The sequence below is a fragment of the Eubalaena glacialis genome, chromosome 2 (assembly GCF_028564815.1).
Source record: "Eubalaena glacialis isolate mEubGla1 chromosome 2, mEubGla1.1.hap2.+ XY, whole genome shotgun sequence".
NCBI lineage: Eukaryota > Metazoa > Chordata > Mammalia > Artiodactyla > Balaenidae > Eubalaena > Eubalaena glacialis.
The window spans coordinates 154,263,562-154,284,687 of NC_083717.1; the positions used below are offsets into that span (position 1 = coordinate 154,263,562).

Consider the following 21,126-nt stretch of genomic DNA (forward strand, 5'->3'; position numbering starts at 1 on the left):
TTTATTTGACTTTTTTGTCCTTATCCTGTTTAATTTTTATTTAGCCCAGCAGTTTCTTCTCCAAGAAAGATTCAGTTCTGTAAGGGAGCCCTGGTGGGGCAGTTTGAAGATTCGTAGGGGCTAGACTGCTCCATCCCCTTCAGACCTTTTTACTGTAGGTCCCATGCACTCGCCTGGTATCAAAGAGGGCAAAACTCCTCCCCCTTTCAACTGCTGTATTCAGTTGGCCCTCATACTTTCCATTGAATATTGGTTGGTTATTTTGGGGCTCTCTTTATTCTCAGGTCCATCAGATGCTGCCCTGATGCTTCCTTCTTCCTCTCACATAGACCTGGACACCATGTAGGTCTTGTGGTTGTTGGTGGTTTATCCCCACCAACTTCTTTGAGACTTATGGGGCTACCTTGTTATGTAGCTTTGTTATAAATGTTGTCCATAGAATTTTGGTTTTATTTTTAACTCTCTTTTTATGTGGGGATTCAGAGAGATTGAACACCTATGCTGCCTAGCCTCTATATTCTACAGTAATCAACTTTGTATGTGTGTTTAATATTAATTATATTTATCTCAGCATCATAAAAGGTTATAATCTAATTTAATCACTCACCTGTTATTCCTATTGTCTTCTAAGTTTTTTAATTTGCCTCTCATTTTTACTATCATTTTCCTTAAGCGTGTCTCTAACATGGAGAGTTTCCATACCCATCTTGCATGCTAGGCATTAGTTCTACTAGGTTGCAGAAAGTAAACATATTGTCACTATGTGTTCATCACCCTGGCCTTGCCTTGTGAGTCAAAATACCCAACCTGTGACTGTTTATATAATGGAAGACCTGGGCTTCATAAATGGTGGAACTATACTATATAGTTTTTATAGAGTTTTTAAAAATCTAAATAAGACATCCACATAAGGTAAATTGAAATGGCATAAGCTGTATGCCTGTCATTCACTCACCTGAACTATCAGAAAAGGAGAGTATCCAAGCAAAAGGAATAGGAACAGATTTTTTTTTTCTCTGAAAATAGCTACACCATAGAGTTGTTCAAGAAAAGACAAATATGTATGGCTATTTGCAACTTTAATAGATTATGGGCCTAATTTTTTACGGAAATAGTACTTCTGTCTTATCTTTTCCAATGAGAAATTTATTGTTAAAGTGTTTCTAATGCCTTGAGACAGCTAATCTACATTTAGAGATTGAACTATTACCCCTAAAATATTTTAAAGAGGTCTTGTGGGTTTTAATATTTGTAAGTTGGGCTATATTGTACTGTAACTTACCAAAGATTTAAACTGAAGCACAAGAAATGTTAAAACACAAAACTCTGCTACAAAACTGAAAATATTATTCCTTGAATATTTATGGAGTGTATGGAGTCTGTTTTATATTCTGGGAATATAAAAAAGTGAAGATCCCACCCCTGTTTTCAAGGAAAGAAGGCAGTTATCTTTTTTTTTTTTTTAATAAATTTATTTATTTTGTTTATTTATTTTTGGCTGTGTTGGGTCTTCGTTGCTGCGCGCGGGCTTTCTCTAGTTGCGGTGAGTGGGGGCCACTCTTCATTGCAGTGTGCGGGCTTCTCATTGCGGTGGCTTCTCTCATTGTGGAGCACGGCTCTAGGCATGCGGGCTTCAGTAGTTGCGGCATGTGGGCTCAGTAGTTGTGGCTCACGGGCTCTAGAGCACAGGCTCAGTAGTTGTGGCGCATGGGCTTAGTTGCTCCGCGGCATGTGGGATCTTCCCGGACCAGGGATCGAACCCATGTCCCCTGCCTTGGCAGGCGGATTCTCAACCACTGCGCCACCAGGGAAGCCCGGCAGTTATCTTTATATGATGCATGATTCACAAATGCTAGTCTGCATGCTAGTGCCGGAATTTGGGACAAGTTTTTAACCACTTTTTGATGAAAAATGGGAGAAGATGAGCCATATAGTAAATTTTTATAAATCTAAATTAATTTAATTTAAAAGACTGTTCTAAGATTATATCCTTAATACTTTTTTACTGCCAAATATCCTTTTGTTCAAGAAATTATAATCATAGTAAATTATAGGATTTTTTTTACTATGCTTACTTATGAGATTAAAATGTCAGTAACACTATTTGATTTCCAGAAATTTTTTAGATTTTAATGATCTGAACACTCAACTCTTGAAACCTGAGTCACTATAATAGATGCTATTCCAACAATACGAACTATGCATTATATAGCAGTGACTAATTCTATGGTGAATTCAAACAATTGTTTGTTTTTTTTTGTTTTTGTTTTTTTTTTTAATTTATTTATTTATTTATTTATTTATGGCTGTGTTGGGTCTTCGTTTCTGTGCGAGGGCTTTCTCTAGTTGTGGCAAGCGGGGTCCACTCTTCATCGCGGTGCGCGGGCCTCTCACTATCGCGGCCTCTCTCGTTGCGGAGCACAGGCTCCAGACACGCAGGCTCAGTAATTGTGGCTCACGGGCCCAGCTGCTCTGCGGCATATGGGATCTTCCCAGACCAGGGCTCGAACCCGTGTCCCCTGCATTAGCAGGCAGATTCTCAACCACTGCGCCACCAGGGAAGCCCCAATTGTTTGTTTTAAACTGTAAAGAAATCAAGTTTATTTTTAATTTATAGTAATATTTTTATTTTAAAAAATATGTTGCAAAATATTTTCTTCAAGTACTCTTTATCTCTTTCTTGTTCTGGGTCTGAGTTCGTATATACTTTAAAAGAAAATTTTGTTTGCAACAAATAGAAGTAACAAATTAAAGTCTTGAAGACTTCTTACAAATATGTAAAATAAAGATCTGAATATATAAATGGCCAAAGATGAGAAACACAACAAACAAAAAAAATTTTTTAATGTCTAATATAAACACATGGAAAAGATGTGCAACTTCACTGATAATAATGTAAATTAAAATAAGGCGGGTGGGTTGGTGGGTATTTAAGGAAATGAGCATTCTCAAATTCCATTGCTGGAAGAAAAAACTGGTACAAACTTCCTTAAAACTATTTGGCAACATTTATCAAGAGTCTTAACAATACAGAAATCCTTAAAACCAGTAATCTTATTTCTAAAAACCTTTTCTGAAAAAATATTGGCGTCTCGGTTAAAGTATTATGACCATGGACATTTGTTGCAGTGTTGACAACAATTAGAAGCCACATAAATGTCCATAATGAAATGTTTAAAACAATACTAATAATTCACATATTAGAATACTATGCAATCATGAAAAATCATTTTTAAAAATAAATTTATTTATTTGGTTTTGGTGGCATTGGGCCTTCGTTGCTGCATGCGAGCTTTCTCTAGTTGTGGCGAGCAGGGCCTACTCTTCATTGCAGTGCATGGGCTTCTCATTGTGGTGGCCTCTCTTGTCGTGGAGCATGGGCTCTAGGTGCATGGGCTTCCGTAGTTGTGGCACGTGGGCTCTAGAGTGAAGGCTCAGTAGTTGTGACACACGGGCTTAGTTGCTCCATGGTATGTGGTATCTTTCCAGATCAGGGCTCGAACCCATGTCCCCCACATTGGCAGGTGGACTCTAAACCACTGTGCCACCAGGGAAGCCCCATGAAAAATCATTTTGAAGAATATTTAATGGTGTGTGAACATGTTAGAAGGGTACAAAATTCTATATAACAGAATAATAAATATGTTTTATATAAGAAAAAATATATTGGCATATAATAAAAAATGTTTTCAGTGGTTCTTTCTGAACAATAGAATTATATATGCTTTCTATTTTTTCTTTTTATTTATTTACTGTATTTCTCAGATCTCCAACAAGAACATGTGTTACTTTAATAATTTTTAAAAATTATTATTAAAAATCACGTACTTCTAAAAAAGGAAATTATAGAATGGAATAGGTTTAGTTTCTGCCTCTGAAGATGAACCTTTTTAAAAAATTTTTTTTTAAATTTTTTTATAAATTTATTTATTTATTTATGGCTGTGTTGTTTCTTCGTTTCTGTGCAAGGGCTTTCTCTAGTTGCGGCGAGCGGGGGCCACTCTTCATCGCGGTGCGCGGGCCTCTCACTGTCGCGGCCTCTCGTTGCGGAGCACGACTCCAGACGCGCAGGCTCAGTAGTTGTGGCGCACGGGCTTAGTTGCTCCGCGGCATGTGGGATCCTCCCGGACCAGGGCTCGAACCTGTGTCCCCTAGCATCGGCAGGCAGACTCTCAACCACTGCGCCACCAGGGAAGCCCAAGATGAAACTTTTTTAACCAAGCCATGAGTTCAATGGTATAAACTAGAAGCCTAGATATAAGAAATGTAATTCTTTGTTTGTTGGGGACAATTATCTTGCCAGTTTCTCTTTGCCTTCTCCTCCATGAAAACAAACATTGCCACTCTATGTTAAAAGGCTGAAGTGAGAATTAAGAGAAAATGACTAGGAAAATATGTACATTGATACCATTGCTGCAGTATAACTACTGTTTAGGTTTTCTGTGAGGATTACCAAAAAAGCACGTAAAATACTTAGAGAATCAGAGAGAAAAGAACTATGTAAATACAAACCATGATCCTTCTAGCATCACTTCTATTTGTATGTGTTGCAGTATAACCTTGAATATTTGGATGCAAGCCATAATCATGTGATAACTCTTGAGGGATTTAGAGGTCTGATGAAACTTAAGCACTTAGACTTGAGCTGGAATCAACTGAAAAAATCTGGCGATGAAATAAATATGTTATGCAAACACACCACAAGCCTTCTCACTCTTGATATTCGACAAAATCCATGGCAAAAGGTATGAAACAGAAATGTTTATAAAAAAGCAAACAATCATTTTTATTTCAAAGCTGTTTTCTCACTACTATTCAAGAATAGCCAGAAATAGGCAAACTATCTTTGTCTCGCTAGAATTCCCTTAAGTATTTCATAAGTTGAATTTAGTGTAGTGATCAAGTGAATAAAATGTTACTATAAGAAAAGTCTTTAATTTCACATCAGACTTTTCTTGCAACCTCTAATAGTTTAATAGTATTGTGGTTTTAAGAGTGTTAGATGTCACTGCCATTTGCACACCTTCAGAGAATTTTCATAGTGCAGTATAGCTCAGCATGCTAGAACCCTACTGTAATGATGCATAGGAACCAAGAATAATAGAATACAGTGAGAGAAACATACTATTAAAAGGGGAAAAATAAACAAAAGCATGTTTACTTTTAAATTAACAATAGTATGTTTCTCTCACTGTATTCTATTATTCTTGGTTCCTATGCCTCACATTCCCTGATAAACCTGAATTATAAAGTCTTATTTATGTTCTGTTATAAAAGGAAATTTGATTGAACGCTATTCTTTCTCATCATAAAAATATGTAGATTCATGCTAAGAAATTTCAGTATTCAATGATTATATTGAAGAGTATCTCCAAGTATTTAAAATAAGCCCCAAGTTTATAATTTCAAGACTATTCCTTTCCTTGCTTTTCAAAAATGTATATAGACTGTGTTCAACATTTTTAAAAGGGACTAAAGCATGATTGGTTCTATTAAATTGGCCATATTACTATGTTTATACTATTGTATTTCTCCTTTTTAGCTCAGTAAAATTGAAGGATATTTTTCTTTTGCCAAATCAGACTTCCTGAATGATCACAGTACAGCTATAGCCCTGTTGCCAAATTAAATGTCAAGAGCTGAAGATCTGTATTGGATCACCCATGGAGCTGACTAGCTAAATGCTGATCTAGATAAACAGGAGGCACTGCAGTTGTTCTGTGAACACTTTTCACCACAGTCACTTTTCAACAGCTTGTGGGATTTCCTCTCTTCACAAGAGTAGAACTATCCCCCTTCAAACAAAAGAGATTAATTCTTAAATATAATTTAATTTCAACTGTTATTTAAGGAATTAAGTTAAGCCTTTATTTTTAGACAAATATAATAAAGTAAGAGATGCATAATTTGAATTATGTGGGAAGGAACAAAGAACTCCTTTCCATGTCATAGCACATGTAATATTTTGTAAAAATTAACTTTTGGTATTTTTCCCAAGCCAGCCACATTAAGGCTGAGTGTTATTGGCAGATTAAAGACTCTTACTCAGTTAGATGGAGTCCTTATTTCTGAAGAAGAAGCAAGAGCAGCTATGAAATTTATTTCTGGGACAAAGATTACTCAGGTTCGATTTTACTGTTTAATATTTCTTGTTCTATTTAGAATATACAAATAATATTTCCCATACTCTTATTTTGTTATTGAGATTTTATATTCTCTCTTAGCATGCTAGTAAAAAAAATCAGTCTATAACAGTCATATCACTTGAATTTTTTTCTGTTTAAATGTATTCCATTTAAATATCAACTGGTTGTATGGATTCTCATCCCTGCACACTACCCCAAAAATACCTCTAGGGTAACTGTTTTTTTCCTAGTCAACCTGAACTCACCAGAGTCCTTTAGAACCTACATGAAAATAAGCAACTTCCTGTGGATAAGGTAAGCTTCGAGGCCTTGAGAAAGCATTTAGTAAATTATTTACCTAGTATTGATATTACATGTGTCTGGCTGAAAAAAAACAAAACCTATTAACTTGGGGAAGGGGAAATACCTATATTATCCAGATTAAGAACGCTACTTTGGCCAAAGTAGCTTCAACATCCTAAATATCTCCACTCTAGTTATCTAGCTATTTACTTTTTGTGGAATATTTGAATATTAATTCCTTAATGTAATGTTTAATTTTGGATCTGTTCAAAGTGAAGGAAAGAAACTCTTTTGTTGATAAAAATATAATTAACTCCTGAAGAAGAGTTGGGGATTTATCCTACCAGAAATCAAAACTTACTAAAATCCTGTAAGACAATGTGGAATTGGCAGAGTTAGACAAATAGACCAATACAACAGAGTATAAAGACCCAGTGTAGACCCACACATACCTGGAAACTTGACAAATAACAGAGCTGCCTGTACAGATCAGGGAGCTAGTCAATAAAAGGCACTGGAACAAGTGCATTAAGGCTTTCACTACAAAAAGCAAAACCAAAAATGTTTTAGAAGAAAAGATCAGAGATTATCATTGTAACCTTGAATTAGGGAAGAATGTATTATGCAAGAAACAAAGAGCATAAACTATAAAAGATTGGATTTGTCTATGTTAAAATTAATACATCTATTCCTCAAAGGGCAGAAAGTGAAAAGACAAGCTATATACTGGGAAAAGAAATTTGAAACACATCTGACAAAAAATATTCTTTATATATCCAAAATATATCAGGAAAAAGACAACCAATCAAACAGAAAACTGAGCAAAAGATTTAAACAGACACTTCACTGGAGAGGAAATCAGAACAGTCAAACAACTTAGGAAAAGATGCTCTACCATATTAATACTCAAGAAAATAAACATTAAAACTTAAATGATCTACCAATTTATGGCCACTATTGGGGAGAAAAAAAACCCTTGACAATATCAAGTTTTAGCAAAGATTTGAAGTAAAGGTTGCAATTGGTACAATCATTTTGGATAACAGATTGGCCCTATCTAGTAAAGCTGAATATATACATACCCTAAACCTAGCAAGTTATATACTCTAAAGAAACTCTTGCATATATATACCAAGAGTCATGCACAAGAATATTTATGACAGCAATGCTTATAATAGCAAAAAACTGAAATCAGCTCAATGTTCATTGATGGGAGAATTGATAAGGAAATATTATATAGCAATGACATATGAATGAACTACAGCTACAGGAAGAAGCGTAGATGAATCTCATGGATATAATGCTGAGCAAAAAAGCAAGTCATAGAAGAATATAAACATATTCAATTTACATAAAGTTTGAATATGTATAAGACTAATATTTTATTTATGGATATAAACATAAGTCTATAAAGAAAGCAAGTATGGTATATACAAAATTTGAGATCATTTGATTGCTTCTTAGGGGATTGATTCACTTGAGATGAGTGATGGCTTCCAAGGAGAAGGAGAGAAAAAAGATTAGGATGGGGCACCCAGGGAGCTTCTAGGGTAGTAGGAATATTCTAGCTCTTAAACTGGTTTCATGATGGATTATATGGTGTTTGCTTTATAATAATCCTTTCACAGTTTTATAAATATTATTTTGTGGTTAAATGTCTGCTGAAACAAAAAAATGAGTGAGATATATAAAGTATATCCAGATACTGAAAACGTTTTAAGGCAAAGAAAATGTCATATTTTAAAAGTATTCATTGGGCCGCTCATCTAGGAAACAATTCTTTTAACTCTATATATATGGACCTCTCTGTGCTATTTCCTTTATGTGTTTTTTGTTTTATTAGTTATCTCTCTTACGGCATTCTAGTACTAAAGCGGAGAGATCACGGATTCTTAGTATATGGCCTTCTGCCAAAATTCTGACACAGATTTCAAAGTTAGGACCACATTCACATCTGGGTGGAAACTGGTACTTGAAGGTAAAGACAATCTATTAAACCTAATATAAAAATTTAATTTCAATTGATTTTTTAGTCAGCTTTGGCCTTTGTATCATAACGAGGGCATAGATAGGTAATGGGCAGAAAACTGCAAGAGCCAAATTAAAAGTAAAAGAGAAGTCAAGTCATGAGTAGTTATGTCACAGGGGCTAGAACTCAGCAGTGGTCACTACAGAACAGGAAATTTAGGATAAAGGTACACTACAAAACCAAAGGGTAGATTCTGATAATATATCAAAATAAGCAAGAAAACTTTAAACCTCAGAGCCAGAGACCAAGCCAAAAGTTTGGATGGCAAGGTAAAAGGGATCAAGAATCCTGGCAAGAGAATGGGGGAACTGGTCAGAATTCAGCCAAGGCTAAGGGAAGTTATGGAGCACTAGCAGCTTCTTGCTCAAGAAGCACCCTTTTACCTCTTGCCAAAGATAGAAACTGGGCTAAGAGAATCTGACCCTTGAAAATGGAAGATATTAGTGGCATTCTTTTTATTACAGAATATACATAGATATTTAGTTGTGATGCCGGCTCCGTGATAGTCTTAGCTGACCCCACAGGGAGTTGTGAAATTAGAATGGCCCTTTAAATCTGTCCCAAGTTGGGCTGAGATGGCCAGGCCTTTCCCTTCATCATTGGATGTGGGCCAACCTGGGAAGGAGCATGACCTTGGGCAAGGCAGCTCTCTGCTGCTGATGCTGTCCCTGAAGGGACTGACAGTTGAAGGCTTTCTGCCAACAGCACTTGCAGCAACTGGGACAAGTCCTTCACTGCTGGGAATCTGACTGGCACAGCTCAGTGTCTATAATACCATATAAGTCCCTCTCTGAGTTATAATCTTGTCAAATTTTACTTTTCTGTAAACTAAGAGCTTTGCAATATCTTTAGTTCCTAGAGGACTTTTTTATGTTACTTACCACAATTGAATTATTTCATTAGCCTTTTTATCTTATAACATTGAAGTTATTGATGTGATCCAGAAGCAACATATAATGTGAATTATTCTACAGATAACTGCCTTAAATTTAGATGGGCAACATCTTTTTGAAATCACAAATTTAGAAAAATTGGAAAATTTGAAGTGGGCATCATTCAGCAACAATAATCTCACTAAAATGGAAGGCTTGGAATCTTGTGTTAACTTGGAAGAGCTCACATTAGATGGAAACTGCATCTCAAAGATAGAAGGTAAGGTATTAGAGAATTCTAAAGTCTTAAAATATGAATGTCTAATTAACAAGAGCAAAAAGTGAATAACACTGAGGATAGAGTTTCTGAAGAGGAAGGTCTCCAGAGAATTTCCAAGAAGGTTTGGAGTAGAGTATTCTAAACACCTCTTTAGTGGGATCTGTGACTGGCTGCTATATATAATGAGCCCAACTAGCTGCCTTCCCTCCCCTCTCTTAACCAGTGTTTACCATCTATTACCAAACTTAGCACATTACAAACTAGTCAGTATTCAAAATCTGTACCATTGAGTAAATAAATGAAAGAATGAGGTATGCTTTTGAAAAAGATAAAGCAGCTCAGTTCATTTTTCAAAATATGGAATTAAGGTTACATTTGGAAATTTGAAGACTTTCAACAAAATGAACATTTTATTCACTAGAGGTTGAAAATCAGATATACTATATAACCTTTTACTGGGATCCACATACAAGTACAAATTAAGCAGCTTTACTAATGCCTGCATAAGTGTACACACACACATATCATGCATACTTATCTAGGTAGAATACATTTCTGGATGTGCATTTTGGTAACAAGGCTGTCCTTGTCAAGGAGAGAAGGTAGGAATTGAAAATCATGCCTGGGAAAGAGACTTAATTTATACTTTATTAGCTTTTGAATTGTTTTTAGCATGTGTGTACTACCTTTTTCATAAAATAGAAAATTTTACTTTAAAAAATTACATATGCAAAAGTATTAAAAACAGCATGTATAACATTTGTTATACTTTATTTTAATGGCTGTTAACAATAGTTTCTAAAAATTGCTTGATCATAAGAATCACTTAGGATACTTATTGAGTATATAGATCCACAGGCCTCTCCTCTGTAGATTTCCGCTAAGTAAACAGTGGGGGGGGGGTGTAGGTCAGGCATCTGTGTTTACAACTATCACTAGTCTCCATTCCCATACAATAGGGTGTTAATTTTGCTATGTATATAACAATTGAGAACCCTATTTCCTTTTTATTCCCCTCCATAAGCCCATTGAAGGGAAGACTCCTTCAACCTGTATTTTCCCTATACCCACTTTTCAAACATAGCTACCCCACTAAACTTTAACAGATATTTATCTTCTTTTTTCCAAACATAGATAGGCTTAATATGCATTTAAGGATTTTTGCTTTGATAGTACATCCTAACTTGCCCTAGATTGATTTGCTTTCAGCATTTCATAGTCCCATGATAAAGGCTGGTGTGAAAGTTTGCCAAAAGCTATAACTGATACTTTTCAAATGCCATTCCATTTAATTCCATAACCGTTAGAAGTAGATTTCAGTATATCCATTTCATGGATGAAGAAAATTAGGCTCAGAGGTTACATAACTTTACATAATTTACCTATGGTCCCAAATCTAGTGTGAAACCAACATTTGAAACCAGCTCTGACTCCAGAGTTCTTATCTGTCAACTGCACCGTCCTACCTACAGTTATAAAGTGTCTACAGCACGTAATGTACATAGGGGGTTAGATTGTGGTGAGAGGAAGCATTTTCTAAAGTTCTGTCTTAGAGTACTTTCAAGCATACAAAGGTAGAATTAGGTTCTTTTTAATACAAATGATGGCACAGTAAGGAATACTTTCCAGAGTGTTGTATTCTAGTTCCTTACCGTTAATGTTTTACAATGGGGGTTGGTGATTATTTTGAGCTTTGTAAAGTAGAGCTTTATATTATTGTGATGGTGAGAACCTTAATTACATAATTTAAAGGTTATTTTAAAGCTTAATTCAGTATTTCCTATACAATACCTTCCCTTAACACCTAAAAAAAATGAGTCTACTTGGAAATCCAAAATTGGAGTTTAATATATTATCTAGGACTTAATACACATTATATTCTTCTTTAACAAAAGGAAAAACAATGATGGTTAATACTATAAAATCTGTAAAGCCATTTGAACTTAGAAAAAGAGAAACAGTAAAACAACCAGCCAGTTATTTTTTAAATTAACCTTTCAGTGCTGTCTGAATCTTTTTTTGAATTTGCTTATTTTTCTAGGCATTTCCAAGCTAACTAAATTAACCCACCTCAGCATAAATAATAATCTCCTCACTGGTTTGGAAAAGCATACTTTTGATAACATGCTTCATCTTCATTCCCTTTCTCTTGAGAACAACAGAATCACTTCACTGAGTGGTTTACAAAAAGCTTTTACACTAATTGAATTATACATGGGCAATAACTATATTGCTCTCAATCAGGAGATCTACAATTTAAAGGTGACTATCTGGGGTACTAATGTTTTTGGTTTTCTAAATATTTTCTTATTTCTTTATACTATGAAAGTAATGCATGTTCACTGTACAGAATTTGGAAAATATAGAAAAATGTAAGGAAGAAAATAAAAATCAAGAAAAATGTATTTGATGGCCATTTCCTACCACTGGGACTTGCAGTGGCCTCTTTCCTTTTGCTGATACCATATTGCTAGGGCTTTATCTCCTATCAAAAACTTATGTCCATTTCCCATCTTTCCTTACTTGCAGCCTTATCCTCATTGTATTCCCCCAATACAACTACTTCTAGAGCTGCAGAGTCAACCTAATCAACAACAGCAACAAAACAAACCATTTTACATTATAGATGCAGATTAGTTTTACTCCCTCTTGTCTTAACCTCTCCCATCCATATCTACTCAGGGCCCTTCCTTCACAACAAATGTCTTATCTAATAAGGAAGCACATTTTCCCTTAAGATGAATTCTGCTACTCTCTTACAAGGCAGAAGCACTTCAGTTTTATCCCTCATCAGAAGACTATTGTTTCATTTCACTGTTGTATCTGTATACACACATACTATTTAATAGATCATTATTCCATAAACAAAGTATATGTTTTAAACTTTGCTAAATTTCTTTACAAGTCTTTATCATGGGTAATACATTTAGCACCAGCATCCAAAAAGGGATTCTGATCATATAATATAGACCACTGAAATACTGCACAAAATTAGACCTTAATAGTATGAAAGTATAACACTTGCACTAAACAGCATACTTAAAAGCACTCAAATCACTATGAAATGATAGAGTAATTTAATAGTAAAATTCAAGGATGATTAAACTCTTAAGGGGAAAAAAACTTGTTAGAGTGAGATATATATGTATATCACTTTAAATGTATGTATTTTTATTACCAGGGTTTATGCAACCTGGTCATTCTAGATATGTATGGAAACATTATTGTATGGAATCAAGAAAACTACCGGTTGTTTGTAATATTTCATCTTCCAGAACTGAAAGCTCTGGATGGAATCTCAATTGTAAGTTGTTTTATTGACTCATAGCATTTGGTCCAGGCTTCATATTAATATATCCATAGGCCATAATCATTTTGAATGCTGCTTTATCACTAGTATGTTACCCAAACTTATTATTATGCTTATTAAAATCTAGGTCTCCAAAGCACATTTTAGATCTGGGTTTTAAATGTTTCTCCTCTGGCCAGTTTTTAATTGTTTACATTGAGACAGTAGGGGAGGGAAGATGCTGCTTACATTTGCACCCACTGAATTCAGTGCCTAACAAATTTATGAGACAGGATAGGAGAAACTGCCCTGGACCCCTACCGTCCTCTTGGGCCTAAAAACAGCTTCCTGTTACCTGGAAAAATACAGTTGTTAAGATTTAAGAAAAACATATTTGAACCAAAAAATGGTATGTCAACATTACTAGTAAACTATACTAGTAAAAAATAACTTTTTATACTGTGTAAAAAATAACACAGAATATAGGACTGAATATGAAAGCAATATTTGGAAACTTGGATTCTGTAACTAGTAAGTTCATACAGGGCTCCTGATTTCCATGTAACAGGATAAGTGCACAACAAATGGGTGAAGAATAAAAAGGTTCCCTGTGTAACATTGCTTAGCCCCTGTCAGACAATAAAACTCATCAAATTTCTAGGAAATTGAGAGATAGTTCATGATTATTTGGGACTTTGAGGTGCTCTGAGAAGATTACTAATTCTAACCCTGATTTTTTCAGGGCCCTCCTCAGAATGAAGAATCAAAAACATTCTCCCCCAAAAACAAAAACAATTCTCTAGAATCTTGTATACTGGGTTTTATTTAGGTGTTGTCTTTCATTGAGGGACGTTTTAAAAACAGTCTCATGAAACTAGTACTGTATGTGCTCCAATGGTGGTGTTGAGTATCTTATCCTTCCTATCTCTCTGTGCCCTCATTTGAAGGGCCACCTGAGAAAGTGCTTTTAGAAGTTAGTGTAGGAAAAACTTTTCCCCCTGAGGAAAAGTTATGCTCTCCTCACTGACAATGAGTATTTTTTAACTATTTTCCTTTTCACTTTGACTACCTAAAAGCTCAGGGCCACATTTATGGTTCAATGACAGAAACCCTGTAGGACTTATGGTCTATCTGTCCCTATCCCCAGTTTTGATCTATTCTAACTTACATCATTCTCAGTCTTGATCTTCACTATTTATTATTTGCATTTTACTATTTGATTATATGTTCCTCCTGTAAGCTGCCACAAATTCTTTGTGGAATGAGGTAGAATATAAATATATGAATTAATAATGGGACATGAAGACTAGATTGAACAATTTAGGCTTTAAATGAGAGGTAATGGGAAGGCATTGAAGATTTTTGAGTTGGGGAATAACATTGAAAACTATATATTAGGAAATTTAACAGCAGTGTTTAGAGTGATCGATGAAAAACCAATAGGAGGCTATTAGCGTAGTCTACATGTGAGGTAATGAGAAACTGAAATAAACCAAGGGGAAGTGGTTTTAAAAATGGAGAGCTGAAAGGTAGGAGAAATATTGGGAAGAATTGACAGAACTTGACAACCAATTAAATTTGAAGGACAAGGAAATGGAAGAATAAAAGATGTCTACAAGACTTGAGTCTATTCCACTAAGAGATATCGTAACAGAAATATGATTACAGGAAGAAAAGCAGTTTCAGGAATAAGATGATTAGTGTTAGACACACGAAGAAAGCTGATGATTAAAACCAAAAGCATATAACATTGACTAAGGAAAGAGAGTAAAGAAAGTAAAGAAATCCAAGTGAGGCTTTAATACTTCCATTTAGGAAATGTAAAGAGGAAAAGAAGCCACCGAAAGTAGACACAGAGGGAAGTAGAAGAGCAATATAATCCTAGAGTGTTTGAGAGGTAAATGGACATGGACTTTAGAAATGACATAGTCCAAATCCTTTATTTTATGAATGAGCACAAAGAACTCCAGAGAATTTAAATGACATTCCAAGTGACATGACTTTTTAATGGTAAAGCATGGACAGCTGAGCCTCACTCTGTGCCCAAGGCTCCATGGATATATAATCATACCAGGAAGTAAGGGAGTGGTACTAGAAGTTCCAACCCTCTAATCATGGTTGATTCCCCTGGCAACCAGCCCCCATTCTTAAGGACTTTCCAAAAGTCATCTTGTTAAGATAAACTCAGGTTGGTTGAAAGGAGCTTGTTATAAATAGCAACACAGTCCTTTCACCTTTATGGCTCTGGAGCTATTTCAGGAGCCGAAAACAAAAAACCAAATATTATAATAAAAGATGCCCCTACGGCTCTTATATAGGAAATTACGAGGGTTTTAGGAGCTATGTGCCAGGAACAGTAGACAAAGACCAAATATAGGTTTCTTATTATAAATCACAATATCACAGCTCATGCTCTGGCCTTTGAACACAGATCCTTTACAGCAAAATGATCAGAAAATTCAAAATATATTGGAATATTACTGTAATCCCATTCAGTAATTATCCAGCCCATAATCATATAGAAATGTCTCTCACAGTGAGGCCACTCAGATTTGCAGGTTTCCATTGGAGACTTTGTCAGGTTCCAAAAGCAGGAGTGGTCTCAAAACACATAGCTTAACCCTTTCTTCAGGCATCTGATAAAATTGAACTGAGACGATATCATCTCTTGCTCTGAACCTCTTTTGAGGTAATATAATATTGGATTTCCCCATTACATAACCTATTTATTAATTCCTTTACCCGTAAGTGCCCTTCCCTGTTCTCTCCATTTACACCCATCCTTTTCCACCTTTGGAAGGGATATTAGGTTCGGCCACTGTGCTGGTCTAGTCTAGCATATACCTCCCCTCAGTCCACCCCCCTTCAGATAGGACAAGGTTATATAGGTGCAAAACTAGTGGGCTATTTTTGCCACCAGGAAATACAGATACATTCACTGTTAACCCCAGTTTTGCCAGATGGGGTGAAGGTAAAACCTACCCCCATCAGGCCTTTAGGAATCCTGACAAAAGGCTTAAAAACATAGTTTCTCGCTTAGGAATTATCCCTGTTTCCAGTATTTGTAGTTGTAGCTGTGGTCCTGTGGCCACTGCATCAGGTAGAAAAAAAAATTGAGGTGATGTGAGGAAGAAGGAAAGAAAAAATATAATGGTTATACCAGCATCACCCTTCTTCAGCAAGAATTGCATAGTCATATCAGCATCCTTGCCCCATCCCCCAGATGCACCAGAAAAACAGAAGTCTATCCAGCGGGGACCCTCCTTTAGCCCCATTCATGTTCACACTGAGTATGAGCACTCTTAGGAAGGTATGTAAGCCAGCCCATCATGCTTTTATCTCCCCCCCAGTTTAGACAACCAATGTTTTAATTGCCCATTCCAGTTCTCTATCGAACTACTACTCTGAGGAGGATATCTTTCTGCCCACTGTTAGACATTATGGGCTGTTAAGTGTGTTCCTTGGTCTGAAGAAATAAGTCAACTGTCCTGATTGGTGCAATATCTTCTGTTCCAGTTCTTTTATAGCATTATGTGCATTTGCATTTACACTGGGTAAGCAAATTCCAGTCCAGAGTCAGTATCTATTCCTGTCAAGACCCATTTGTAGCCCCCCAGGGCTACCAGCCTCAGTCTGACTTGCCAGCTATATTCAGGGCCTTCCCACAGGGAAATCTGCCACATAGCCATCTGCCGTCTCTGTCTCTTTTGCTGGCAGACAGAACAGTTCTTATTGGCATTTAGTGCCGCAGAGGGTGCAAGAGGAATATGTCTAGATTCAGCCCATCTCTGCACTGCTGTAGACCCCCAATGTCCACCTATTTTATAGACCCAGGTGGCCACCTTAAGTGAGCATATGGGCATATCTGCTTGTCGATTCCAATCACCTTCCAAAATGGGAAGAGAGTTCAGATGGGCATCAATGTGTCCTACTTTAATGTACCCCTCAAATTTCCACAGGGCTGTGCCCCATATGGGCATCCTTTTAATAGGTCAGGTTTCCATTGCCCTCCTGCCTGACCATATGGCCAGGCCAGGAACAGTAGATGAAGATTTCTATTATTATCACAGTAACACACCAGAGGACTCACCACAGTGTCACTCCTCAGGTCCCAAGGTCCCTAGGTGGTCTGCCTTCTTCTCTGCACCTTTCAGTCTCCTATGTTTATTTTATATATAATATCCAGGAGTTTAGCTGTACTTAGTAGGAAATAGGGAGAAATGAGGCTATTCCGTTTTGACCTGGAACCAAAGAATTAATGTCATTTAGTCATCTGTAAGAGAGAACATCACTTTCTAAATATCCTCATATACAGGAACCACCAGAGACTGAGTGTGCAAAAGATTTGTTTGGTGGCAGACTTACTTCTGACATGATTGCTGAACGACAAGGACATTCAAACTTCACCCAAATGCAAGAACTAAATTGGACTTCATCATCCATCAGGTACAATCATTTTATTCTATGTTATTTGATATTATAATATATAGTTATTATTATTTTTCTAAGGTTTATAATTTATACATCTTATCCAAATATAACCAGTAATTCAGAAAATCATCTACACTACTTCACAATCTCATACTAACTTTACCATCTTTGAATTGCATTAATAACTTTTATTATCACACACTATGATTAAAAATGTCATCAATCTCTTTCTAAGACCTTATATTTCCCTTTTCTTTTACAACCAAGCTTTTAAAATTAGAACATACTAGGTTTGCTCCTCACATTGTATCACTCTAATCCAATGCTATCTGGCTACCACTGCCATCATTCCCCTGATGCTGTTCTCATGAATGTTATCATTGTCCTCCTGTTTAATAAATCCATTTCTCTTCTTTCTTTTTCTATTCTGCACTCTTCACAGGCAGACATCTTTAGCCATAGTTTTAATTTATGACGATGACCCCCTAATTTACCCCAAACCTAGGCTCCTAATTTGAATATTCAATTGCTCTCTAGATAGCATCTAGGAAACAACATTCACCTGTTGTCGCCCAAGCCAAAAATCTAGAGTCCACTCTCTCTCTCCTTTGTCCTCCGTTTTTAATTAATCACTACATTCTATAGAGTCTGTGTCTTAAGTATATGTCGTAGTTCCCCCCTTCTTTCCATAGTCATTGCCATTGTCCTAGGTTGGGGAATTAACTAATTTAGAAACTATTGTTTTTTTGTCATATATAACCTTACCTGCAAATCCATCTATTATCCATACCGCCTTCTAAGATGCAAGTTTTATCAGATCACTTCCCTTCTCAACATTGTTCGGTGTCTTTCCGCTGTCTACAGAATAAAATTTTAAATCTCTTTGTACGACATAGAAGGCCCTTCCTTTTTTATTATAGTTTTTCTGAATCCCATTTCTTGAGGACACAGACAGTGACTTTCATATTTGTTGTAGCCTTTCCAAACATACTGTCTGCACTTAGGAAATAACTAATGAAAACAAGTCAAAAGAATAAATGACTTTTAATGTATAAAGTGTGCCATAATTATAACTTCAGGGTTGAGGATTTGTTTCAAGGTGTGGTAGGCTTTTGCACAGCCAAGGAAACCATCAACAAAATGAAAAGACAACATACTGAATGTGAAAAAGAATTTGCAAACTAAATATATGACCAACAAGAGGTTAATATCCAAAATATATAAGCAGCCCATACAATTCAACATCAAAAAAAAAATAAACCAACCTGATTAAAAATGGGCAGAAGAGATCTGAATTGACATTTTCCAAAGAAGACATACAGATAGCCAACAGGCACATGAAAAGATGCTCAACATCGTTTATCATCAGAGAAATGCAAATTAAAACCACAATGAGATATCATCTCGCACTTGTCAGAATGGCTATCATCAAAAAGACCACAAATAACAAATGTTGGCGAGGATGTGGAGAAAAAGGAACCCTCATATACTGTTGGTAGGAATGTAAATTGGTACAGCCACTATGAAAACAGTATGGTTTCTCAAAAAAACTAAAAATAGAACTACCATGTGACCCAGCAATTCCTCTCCTGGGAAAAAATGAAAACACTAATTCAAAAAAGATACATGCACCCCAATGTTCATAGCAACATTATTTACAATTGCCAAGATATGGAAGAAACCTAAGTGACCATAAACAGATGAATAAAGAAGATGTGGTATATACATATAAAATGGAATAGTACTCAGCCACAAAAAAGCATGAAATTTTGTTTTTGCTATTTGCAACAACATGGATGGACGTGGAGGGTATCATGCTAAGTGAAATACATCAGACAGAGATAGACAAATACTGTATGATATTACTTATATGTAAAAAATAAACTATGAATATAACAAAAAAGACTCACAGATATAGAGAACAAACTAGTGGTTACCAGTGGGGAGGAGGAAGGGGGTGGGACAAGATAAGGGTAGGCGATTAAGAGGTACAAACTACTATGTATAAAATAAATAAGCTACAAGGATATACTGTACAACACAGGGAATATAGCCAATATTTTATAACAAATATAAATGGAATATAATCTTTAAAAATTGTGAATCAGTATGTTGTACACCTGAAACTTACATAATATTGTATATCAACTATACCTCAATTAAAAGAATATATAAATGAATAAATGGGGATATATGAAAAAAAGAAGTGTTTAGAACAAGGTGATTTAGCTTTATGCTCTTCTCCCTCATAGCTCAAAGGAAGGTAAAACACTTTTAAAGCTGTGGACTAGGAATCAAGCATTCTGACCAATTACCAAAACATCCTTACAAGGTGGAATGCCATAAAAGTTTTCAGGAGATTCCACAGAAAACTCTGTTTTCAAAGACATTACCTACTTTCTCCTTTTCTTGCCTATCCCAAACCCCTTCCTGGCATTTCAGAAATAACCTATATCATATATATCCTCTGCAGTTTACAACCTGAAAATCTTATGGTTTACCATATCAACTTCACGAACACGTATGGAATTATAAAGAAATTGGAAATGTTTATTTTTAACGTTTCTTTTATGATAGTTCTATATTTATGTGATAATAGACATGTTGGTTGTTTTTTTTTTTTAATATTTATTTATTTATTTATTTTTGGCTGTGTTGGGTCTTCATTTCTGTGCGAGGGCTTTCTCTAGTTGCGGCAAGCGGGGGCCACACTTCATCGCCGTGCGCGGGCCTCTCACTATCGCGGCCTCTCTTATTGCGGAGCACAGGCTCCAGACGCGCAGGCTCAGAAGTTGTCGCTCACGGGCCTAGTTGCTCCGCGGCATGTGGGATCTTCCCAGACCAGGGCTCAAACCCGTGTCCCCTGCATTGGCAGGCAGATTCTCAACCACTGCGCCACCAGGGAAGCCCCGATAATAGACATGTTTTTTTAAGTCAATGAAATTATATGTCATTTTCTTACACAGGTACCCAACAAAAATGTGTATTTATCTGATCATTTGGCCCATATATTTTATTTTTTTAAACTAACTTTACTTTTTATTTATTTTTTAAAATAAATAAATTTATTTATTTATTTATTTTTGGCTGCTTTGGTTCTTCGTTGCTGTGCGCGGCTTTCTCTATTTGCAGCAAGTGGGGGCTACTCTTGGTTGCGGTGCATGGGCTTCTCATTGTGGTGGCTTCTCTTGCTGCGGGGCAAGGGCTTTAGGTGCGTGGGCCTCAGTAGTTGAGGCACGCGGGCTCAGTAGTTGTGGCTCGCGGACTCTGGGCACAGGCTCAGTAGTTGTGGTGCACAGGCTTAGTTGCTCCGCAGCATGTGGGATCTTCCCGGACCAGGGCTCAAGCCCGTGTCCCCAGCAATGGCAGGTGGATTCTCAACCACTGTGCCACCAGGGAAGCCCTGACCCATGTATTTTATATTAAGGCAATTCTTTTCCATAGAATTTGTCAGATGAGATTTTTTAAAAACACCTTTGGGGTTACACATGAGAGATTCACCAATTTGCCTGTTAAAATTATAACTGTATTTACTCTGTCTAAATTCAGAACTGTGGATTTGATTCCAGTTGACCAGTTTAGAAATGTGTGTAATGTGAATCTACAGAACAATAATCTTACCTCATTCAGTGGATTAATCTATCTGCCTAATGTGAAGGTGAGTCACTCACAGATTTTCTTTTTTTCTTTCAAGTTTTCAGTGCAAGTTGTAATCTTCTTTACTTTGGGCTAAAATGTATATTCATGTCATTAAAGAAGAGAAATTAATTTTCCGAAAGTATTTTTTCACCAAGAAA

General features: G+C 36.1%; 1 protein-coding gene across 1 annotated transcript in view; it reads left to right on the plus strand.

The window, feature by feature from the left end:
* LRRC9 (leucine rich repeat containing 9) overlaps positions 1 to 21,126 on the plus strand; it is a 93,091-nt gene that overhangs the window by 47,116 nt on the left and 24,849 nt on the right. The window contains exons 18-25 of the mRNA XM_061182628.1: positions 4,554 to 4,745; positions 5,999 to 6,124; positions 8,272 to 8,406; positions 9,432 to 9,609; positions 11,651 to 11,871; positions 12,791 to 12,913; positions 17,214 to 17,344; positions 20,879 to 20,987. Coding sequence (XP_061038611.1) covers positions 4,554 to 4,745; positions 5,999 to 6,124; positions 8,272 to 8,406; positions 9,432 to 9,609; positions 11,651 to 11,871; positions 12,791 to 12,913; positions 17,214 to 17,344; positions 20,879 to 20,987 — 1,215 coding nt within the window. The remainder of the gene's footprint in view (positions 1 to 4,553; positions 4,746 to 5,998; positions 6,125 to 8,271; positions 8,407 to 9,431; positions 9,610 to 11,650; positions 11,872 to 12,790; positions 12,914 to 17,213; positions 17,345 to 20,878; positions 20,988 to 21,126) is intronic.